The following is a 9,677-nucleotide window of genomic DNA, read 5'->3' as shown; positions in this document are numbered from 1 at the left end:
AGAATAAATAAATCATTAAAAAAGCCAATGAACCAGTCCCTTAGGAGATATCACTGGTAAACACAGTACCTTCATAGTTGCAAAGCAATGCGGCATAGCGTTGGGGTTGGTGGGCTTTTGTTCGATTGTTGTTTGAGGTGGGGGTCTGATATTTCTTAGGCTGGCCTAGAACTCACTGTCCTCCGGCCCCATACCTCCTTTGCGGTCATTTTTTAACCAAACCCTGCTGTGCTCTCCTGAAATAAATAGTTCGAAGACCAGCGTCTCCCTCTGGAATAGTCAGGGAATCTTGCTGGGTTCAAAGGAGGCGGCCCTTCTTCACAAGGTCCAGGAGCCTCTTGGGGGCCCCAGGGTAAAAACTTTCCCTCTTCCTACCTGTGCTCGGCCTGGGCTCCTGGAAATGGGGGTGAATGCAGTTTGTGGGTCCAGTGCGTCCCCTAGCCCAAAGCACATGCATCATTTACACGGCACCCCAATGCCTGGCCTCAGGCTTTTAAGTATATAGGTCACCAATCCACACCTTTGTCCACAGAGCGAGAGCATCATCTCTGAAGTACAGGTGTCCTCTCTGCCAGCTGCACTGGGACAGACAGGCCTATCCTGATGAACCAGGTGACAGTTAATCCCATTGGCCCTCACACAGGAGGACGGGAGGGGGGGGAAAGGGGGGGGAGGGATTTGGAACGATTTCCTGCTGTGGCTCTCCAGTCATCTACAAACAAACGTGCCCCCCTCGTCCCAGTTACAGGAAGGGCCGTTTTGAGAGTTGTTGAAGCATGGGAGTCAGACTGTTTAACTCGGTCCCCATAATAGCAAAACACTGGGTGTGCTGGAACTCAGTAACTGCTCAATCGACATGAACTATCTCTCAGATGGCGCTAGTTTTATAAAATTGAGGTGCTGTAGTCTGCGGCCCTGAGGCTGTTCGCTCGTCTGCTTATCACTCTCCTTTGCCTCCTGGGCAGAGCTTGGGTCCTCCAGAGGAAAGCACAGAAGGCGGAGGATGCACCCAGAGGTCAGAACCTCTGCCTCTGCCTGGGTGATGCTTTCCTAGGTGAACTGAGGAAATGAGCTCTGGCCTGGTCCAGTTAGATCAGTTAAAACTGAACCGCAGAATTGCCGCCTGCGTTGCCACGGCTTTGAGAGCGTGTGTTTGTCTTTTCTCCACTGACCTTCAATCCATGGGGGATGACCACTGATGTCCTAACTGGGGAGAAGTTGGTGAAAGGTTAGCTTCCCCAGAGGGAGGCTGAAAGATGTCCAGGAACTCTGCCACCACCAGTGGGCACAGCAAGGGAGAGCCTACCGAAGGAAGGGCCTGCGGTCACACCGACCCCAGCCATCACCTCTCTAACCTACCCATCTTTGCTTCTGCTGCTAAAAGCAGGGATTCCTCCCTACTCCTCCCTCCCCAACCCCAGTCAACATGGTAGTGGATTTGTCCTCAAAAATGTGCCTCCCAGCTGCCTTGCTCTGGAGCAATGCAGAAATTTAAGGTCATCTGTGGCCACATGGCAATTATGAGTCCAGCCTCTTCCTCTTCCTCTTCTTCTTGTTCGTTCTCTCTTTTTTTTTTTTTTTTTTTGCGACAGGATTTCTCTGTGTAATTCTAGCTGTCCTGGAACACTCAATCTGTAGATGAGGCTGTCCTCATACTCAAGAGATTCACCTAGGATTAAAGGCATGTACCACCACCACCCCAGGTATGACCCTGTCTTAATGTCACATATACACATACAAATACGTCACTCTATTGGGATGTGAGAAGCCTGAAGACAGCTGGGTCATGTCCCTTCTGGAGGCTCCAGCGGAGAAAGGTCTCTGTTGCTGTCACCTTGCCCAGCTCCCCCAGCTCCTACTTAGGTGGAAGGTTTTTCTTGAGATAACCCTCTCTCTTGTTCTGAAACTCATGGCTCTCTTTCTCCTGTTTCAGATCCTTCGGAGGGCCCTGGACCTACCTGGGTGACATGGCTAAGGGGCTTGCTTCCATCTTTAACTCTGTTTCCCCCAAAGAAAGAAACAGTTATAGTACGTACATGGGGTCCAGTCTACGATTAGTGGCATGAAAACATATGGAGGCCTTTTCCTGCAGTTGAACATAGCACATTCCGGATCAGAGTCACAGGAAAACTGTCTAGGCTGAAGCCTCAGGGGCTCCCTTGCAAAACCCACGGAAGGACCCTGGCATTGAAGTTAATGAATGGGAATGTGCCCATTCTATATTTTGCGATAATGAATTAAAGCAGAGATTAGCTGAAGTGTTGGACAGGTCAGGCAGAGAAGAGGGCAGGGCTTTCCCAATGAGGTGTCCGGACTAGGCAGCATGGGACAGCTCACACACTCTTCCTGTCCCCAACCCTCATCCTTCCGGTTGCACTCCTCTGGCTTTATCTGCTCCTGAGATGGGAGGTTATGGTGGCTGTATCCCTTGGTGTCCTGGCTGTGCCCACACTTCCCTGGAGAGCTCACTTTGCTGCAGATCTTTGCAGTTCTAGCCACTCTAGGCCTCCCTGAGGAGCCTTGTCTTAGGGTCTCCTGGGATTCCTCTCTTAGGAGCCCTCCAGCATGTCCCCTCCCCCAAACCCACACCCATGACACCATGTAACACCGGGGAACCCGCCAGAGTACCCTCCCTCACCTCACCAACTGATTGCTTTGCCCTCTTACGTGACTCCCCTACCCCCACTGACCGCTCTGTTCTTCATGACATGGGCCACCATGTCACCCACACTCCTCCTGTTGCACCCTGCTCCCTCCTTCTGCTGGATCTCCTCAGGGCCTCCTACCCTTTCAGGCCCCCTGCTCTCTCTAGCCCTCCACTTTCCCATTGCCAGGTTCTGCCCAAGCTGTCCCAACAGCCTGGAGCTGCCCCCATGGTATTATGGGAGCCTCACTCTGTTCCTCCAAAGCCATCTCTTTCCTTCCTCGGAGGGCTCTCAGGCCCAACTCCTCCTGTCCCTGATTACCCTCAGCAAGGCCTTGCTTCTTATCGAGGAAGGACAGGTGCATGCAAGTTAGGGACTGAACTTTGACTTCCCCGCCCCCGGCAGAGGTTCACAGACCCTGGGGACCTGCCGTCACAACTCTCATCCCCTGGAGGGTAGCAGTCGTAGAACAGGGTGGACCATGTCCTTGCTTCCCTGGTGGGTGGCGTCTGATACGACCAGCCTCTTTTCCTTGGTGACACTCTCCTTCCTCATTGGCCACCACCTCTCCCTACATTCCTCCCACTCACCTTAGCCTTTCCTGGGTCTCTCTCGTGCTCTCTGGTGTCAGCTTCCCCCTTCCCAGGCACTGCCTCAGCTGCTCTGTCCATCTGCATGCCTCCCACCACCTCCTGTCCTGCTTCTGTGTCCACCACTGGACTTGACTGCAGGTGGGGTCACATCTCTCCAGCGGCTCCCACCTCGCTGACTGGAGCCAAGGTCGCTATTTGCGCACAGAACCCTACACCAGGCGCGCCTCCTCCCGCAGCCGCCTTCTGGGATCGGCTAGACCCACCTGTTCCCGCTGTATTGTTTCAGCCATTCTGCCTGTTCCTGGCCTGCGCCAGCTGTTTCTCTGGCATGGAAGAGTCTTCCTTTTAAAATAGGAATGCAAAAATAAATAAATAAAAATAATACGAATGGCTCCTTCCCTTGCCTCCTTCAAATATTTGCTTAAATGACTGCTTAAAAAAAAAAAAAGAAGAAGAAGAAGAAGAAGAAGTTACAGCCCAGTATGGTGGCGCACACCTGTAATCCCAGCAATCTGGGAGGCAGTGGAAGGTGGATCTCTATGAGTTTGAGGTCAACCTGGTCTACAAAGTGAATCCAGGACAGCCAAGGCTACACAAAGAAAAAAAAATTACACGTATTGTGTGTGTGCGCACACACTCATACACTTGTCACAAGCCATCTGTTGGGGTCAGAGGAAAACATCTGGAAGGCAATTCTCTTCTTCCGTTATGTGGGTCTGGGTGATTGAACTCAGGTCCTTAGGTTTGGCCACAAGCACCTTTATCTACTGCGCCATCTCACCCGCCCAGGGTTGGCTCCTTTTATTTTTCTTCATGGATATGTGTCCGTGCAAGGGTGTGTGGCGAGGAGACCAGAAAAGGGAACTGGATCCCCTGGAACTGGAGTAGCAGGCTGTGAGCCTCCTGTCATGGGTACTGGGACCCGAACTCGGGTCTTCGGGAGATTGGCAAGTCCTCTTAACCACTGAGGCATCTTCCCTGCCCCCGTACAGCTTCTGAACAGAGCTGGAGTTCCTACTGAGGACCTGATCTGCCCAACACCGGGTCTCTCCGAGAACCTCCAGTTGTCTGTCATCACTTTCCAACAAGCATTACATTGTCTTTTCTTTTTTTGAGAACAGGCTCTATGAAGCCCAGGCTGACCTCAAACTGTCCACAGTCTTCCTTGCCTCAGCCTCCCCTGTGCTGGGATTTACAGGGAGGCGTCACTATGCCTGCGGGTTTCTATTTTCCACTACAATGTCGGCCCTCACAGGCAGGCTTCTCTTTTCTGCTCGTGGCTTAGTCTCAGTCCCTGACGCATACTAAACACGTCAGGAGTCTTGAGCTCAGAACGAGCCGGGGTCTTACCTGAGATGGAAGGAAAGGGCAGTGGCTAGAGTCCGCCACCCTTGTAGAGTCGCCGAACCTTCCAGGACCCCTGCGTGTAACCTGCAGGTGTTACAGTCAAGGGATCAGGAGCCTCCCCCCCCGCCCCCCGTAAGATCGTGGTTCCCACTCTAAAGCGATTGGCAGGCTTTTCCAAGCAGGGTTCCATTTCTCTGTCCCACTAACCCGAGGCAGCAAAGCCCTTTTCGGCTAGCAGAGAAACGGCCCGGATAGGAGGAGACTCCACACAGAGACTACATTTCCCAGGAAGGTTGCCCACAGCGCGGCCGCTCTGCTTTTAAAGAGCCTCTCTGCTAAATCCGGAGTGGTTCGGGGCTGGGGTGGGGTGGAGGTGGGGGGGAGGGGAGGGTGGGAAGCCGGCAGCAGAGAGCCACCTGCCAGGGGATTGTGTGGGCCGGCAGGAGTCACGGGGCCTCCTGGTCCTCCTGCAGCGTGCCTCAGCATTGCCAGCCCGGGCGGGGAGCAGCCCCGCATCTTGCCCCACTTGGCATCTCCCAGAAAAACCCCTTTTCCTCCCCTAACTCCCTAAAAGGTGGGGAGGAGGCGGAGCTGCTAATCTCATGTCTCAGAGGGAGGTGCCTCCGCCTCCCCGCAGAGAGGTGCCCCTCTCGTCCCATCTCAACCCAAGGCTGCCGCTCGCCCAATTCTGTCTTCAGGAGAACATGGGCTGCTTTGGGATGGAGGGTAGTAGGTGTTAGAGGGTGAAGAGGTTAGAGCTGCAAAGAGGAAATGAAGGTCTGGGGTCCGGGGGAGCCGCCTCTCTTTCCAAGCCCCCCCAGGTAAATGTGGCCATAACATACCCTCCCAGGCAGAGGTTCAAGGAAATGGTGGGGAGCTCCTTGCGAGCTGTGCTGGGTTCTGAGAATTTTAAAAATTCAGCATCCTGTTACCCAATTCAATCAGTTTGTATTGGAAGAGGTTCGTGGACCCGGGAGCAGCGTGGGGAGGGCGCTACAGTGCCTCGTGGCATTTGGATACCTTCTCCATAAAGATCTTAGTGGAAACCCAGAGAATCGGTTTTCAAATTAACCCAGAGGAACCTGCTTACTAGTGTTTCCAAATTAGGAACTAACCTGGCCCTTGACTGCAGTCCCTTCACCTAAATAAGCTAACTTTGTCATGACGGGGACCCGGTCTTGGTCCCCCTCCCCCCCAATCATTTGGATTAATTTATGATGTGCTTGGGGGGACACTAACTTGGGGCTCCCATGCCCAGTAGCCCTCTCCCAACAGCTCCCCCAAATTCAAAGATCCACCGTCTTAAGCTGTTCCTTCCCCTGTGACAGCCAGTGACAGCCAGGCCTTTGCAAAGGTTAGTTCATTCTTGATCAGCAGCTCTCTGGTTACTGTTTAATTAAACAGCTACGTGCCCTTTTGCTAAGGGAATAAAACCACCGGGTCCAAGAACCGAGCCCAAGTAGGCAAGACCACCAGAACCCTACTCCAGGGCCGCTGCCCAGAGGACCTGGCACTGTGGGTAGGTCAGCTGCAGCAAGAGGCCCTGGGCTCTCTGGGGGTCTCTTTCACAGATCTTTGAGCCTCTAGAGTCCCTAGGACTCCCAACAGCCCCAGGTCGGACCACAGGCGATGGCGCCCCTCTTTCAGGTCAGGGATCTGTGCCAAGGGGGGCGGGAAGGATGGATACATTTTAACAAAGACCTGGCATCTTCCCAGCAAAATGGCTGTGGTCCCGACCACGGCTCCCCGTAGTCCTGGGTACATCAGGACTGCATACGTCCTGACCCCAAGGCACGACCAGAGGAACGAGGACTCCCTCCTGGGGGGAAAGGGGGTGTCTCCCTCTGCGTCCCGACTTTCCAAGTCTCTGAAGTACTCGGAGCCCCTGCTCAGCCCAGGGGTCCCCAGGACAGTCTAGTCAGAGCCTGTGGGACAGCGCCTGTGAGGTGGACTGCACCCCACCAAGGCGCACCCCACCCTGAGAGGGCCAGCGGGAGAGGAGACCTCCACTCCCAGTCTGGGCCTTGGGGTCCTGCTTCCCAGACGCCCCAAACTCCCCAGCCAAGGAAGGCACGTAGACGATCTGTCATATTCCGGTATCTGCAAGATGTCATTGAGGAGACCAGGGCACCCTGGGGGCCCGTCCCCATCTCCCAGGGGTCCCAGGCAGCCTTGGGGGCTCGGGCTCAGGGAGGAATCTCCCCGCCAAGGTCTGGGGGCGCGTCGAGGGGGAGAGGCGACTCCAGAGGGGGAAGGGACAAAGTTTGCAAGTGCCCTTCCAACTCTTGCAGGGAAAGTTTCCCTGGGGGCCCCGCGGACGGAGGGAGAGTGAGGGTGTCAGGGGGGCCGTGGCCGGGTGACCCCCGAGAGGTGACGGGACCCCGGGGAGGCGACCCCTCCCCCCTTGTCCCGACTCGGCCCGGCTGGGAGTCGCCCAGCTCGGGGCCGCGTGTGTTAGTTGGGGCCGCTTCCGCGCCGCTCCTCCAAGTCGGGGGACCCCGCAGCCAGCCGGGAGTGGGGTCCCTGGTAGTCCCAGGAGGGAGCTTTCCTACGGGGGGTCTCAAGCCCCGGGAGTCCCAGGCCCCGCAGAGCCAGCCCCCCGCAAAGGGGAAATGTGCCGGCGCCCCAGCGCTCCTCGGCGCCGTTTGGGGCTCGTGGAGGGCGCGGGGGGCGGTAGCCGGGGCGCCGGAGTCCCCAGCCTGGAAGCCTAGGGAGCCGGGCAGGGACCCCGAGAGACAGCGGGCGGCGGGAGGGCCCGGGCCGCCGGGAAAGGTGGCGTTTGCTCGGCGGAAGAAACACAGATGGCGGCGGCGCGGCGCCATTCCGGGCCGGGAGCAGGCAGCCAGCAGCCCAGTCCTCACCGCGGTCCGCCCGCCGCCGCTAAATACCCGGATGCGCCGCCCGAGCGCCAGACGCAGAGCTGGGAAAGGGGAGGCGGAGGAGGCGGAGGCAGCGGAGGCAGCGCCGGGCGCCGGACTAGCGACAGGACGGTGGGGGCTAGGCCACGCAGAGCTGCCCGCGACCCGCGCCGGGGAGGACAGGAGCCACGCGTCGTCCGCGTCCCCGGCGGCCGCACTTTTCGCCGGGCCTGCTAGTCGAGCGGGAGAGCCCATCCCAAGGCGGGTTCAGTCCAGCCACCGGCGGGGGCTGGCCCTTCGGAAGGCTCCTTGAGCAGCGGGAGCAGGCCGGCCACCATGACCGAGAACTCCACGTCCACCCCGGCGGCGAAGCCCAAGCGGGCCAAGGCCGCCAAGAAGTCCACGGACCACCCCAAGTATTCGGACATGATCGTGGCTGCCATCCAGGCAGAGAAGAACCGCGCCGGCTCCTCGCGCCAGTCCATCCAAAAGTACATCAAGAGCCACTACAAGGTGGGTGAGAACGCCGACTCCCAGATCAAGTTGTCCATCAAGCGCCTGGTGACCACCGGGGTCCTCAAGCAAACCAAAGGCGTGGGCGCCTCGGGCTCCTTCAGGCTGGCCAAGGGCGATGAGCCCAAGAGGTCGGTGGCTTTCAAGAAGACCAAGAAGGAAGTCAAGAAAGTGGCCACTCCAAAGAAGGCAGCCAAGCCCAAGAAGGCTGCCTCCAAAGCCCCAAGCAAGAAACCCAAAGCCACCCCGGTCAAGAAGGCCAAGAAGAAGCCGGCTGCCACGCCCAAAAAAGCCAAAAAGCCCAAGATTGTCAAAGCCAAGCCAGTCAAGGCATCCAAACCCAAGAAGGCCAAACCCGTGAAGCCCAAAGCCAGGTCCAGTGCCAAGAGAGCCAGCAAGAAGAAGTGACGGGGAAGGCTGTGCTTGTGGACACTCCTTCCTCCCTCCCGTTTTCTGTAAATACATTTCTCTCTTGATCTTATCGGCAACCCTTTGCCCATTCTCTTCTGACTTTATATAAAAAGGACAGTTTGGATTCCTCAGACAGACATTGTGGAACGAGTCCATTTCCCTTAACCCATTGTGCAAAGACAGCAAACAGACCTGGTCTTTGTAGTGAAGTTGTACTTTTTTTTTTCTTGATTTGATGATAACCTTCTTAACGGGGTTTGGGATGGGGGGGTTGTTTTGTTGGGTGGTTTGTTCACTATGAAGGTAAATGGAACTGGCAAAGTTCTAGCTAGGTGAGGGGACCCAGGGACTAAGGTTTGTCTTTTAAGGCTTTCTTAAGTTGCTCATCCTTTGGGAGTTTTGAAAACCTTTGGTGGGGAGCCGGTGATACCCCAGCTAGCTGGCCAAGGAGGGAGGAAAGGAGAGAGACTCGTGGGGCTGCCCCACCAAGGCTGAGCAGTTGGACCTGTTTTTTTGTTTTTGTTTTTGTCTTCTGCCTGAGTGCCTCCCCATTGTCTAGAAGGGGAAAGGGGTCCAAGTGACAGCTGGTTAGAGAAGCTAGCTTTCTCACACCCAGGATCTAGCCATTGGGGAAGGTCTTTTCAGCAGTCTCTGGTTAAATGGGAGTGGATTTAGGGGGAGGGGCGGGGAGTCAGCCAAGTGCCTCAGTGTGCCTATGGAAACTTGGGTTTTTTCCACACGATTGATGGATTGTGTCCCCGGAGGACTTTGTTCTCCGCCCCCCCCCCGCCCCGCCCCGTCCTGTATAAGATGTGGCTTTGCTTGGTGCCGCTTCAGTTCTGGCAGCTGCCACTTAAAGCCCCCAACCTCTTTTACTTTTTGAGGCTTTTCTAAGGAGCCGAGGAGGGGGAGAGGCAGGGCGTGGACTGGGACATATCGCAGTTGGTTTGAATCTGCCAGATTTAGAGAGCCAGATCGTGCGCATGTGTGTATATGTAGATACCCGTACCTACGACTAGACTTTAGTCTCACTTCGGGAGCTGGGAGAAAAAACCTGTACAGTTGTCTTTCTCTTATTTTAATAAAAATAGGAAACTCGAGCACCCCTCCCCCTTTTAAACACGTGTTCTCAGTGCCGGGAAAATTTTGCTGTGGTTGTAATTTTAAAACTTTAAAATAAAACTGGAAAAGGAAAAAAATTGAGTGGTGCATTTTTTTTCCTCAACTGGAGGAGAGTGCGGAACAATCGGACGGGCAATGTAGGGAGAGCTGGCGCCACGTTCGCACCGGAGAATAGCGAAGCTTTGGAG

General features: G+C 55.7%; 1 protein-coding gene across 1 annotated transcript; it reads left to right on the top strand.

Moving 5' to 3' along the window:
• Positions 1 to 7,253: 7,253 nt before the first annotated feature.
• On the top strand, positions 7,254 to 9,566 carry LOC110540646 (histone H1.0). Its single transcript, XM_021627397.2, has one exon. The coding sequence runs from the start codon at positions 7,780 to 7,782 to the stop codon at positions 8,362 to 8,364; it is 585 nt and encodes a 194-aa protein (XP_021483072.1). The 5' UTR covers positions 7,254 to 7,779; the 3' UTR covers positions 8,365 to 9,566.
• Positions 9,567 to 9,677: the final 111 nt, after the last annotated feature.

This window comes from Meriones unguiculatus, chromosome 8, assembly GCF_030254825.1.
Source record: "Meriones unguiculatus strain TT.TT164.6M chromosome 8, Bangor_MerUng_6.1, whole genome shotgun sequence".
Lineage (NCBI taxonomy): Eukaryota > Metazoa > Chordata > Mammalia > Rodentia > Muridae > Meriones > Meriones unguiculatus.
Note: the sequence above shows the minus strand (reverse complement) of the source record. Positions and strands in the feature narration are given on the sequence as shown.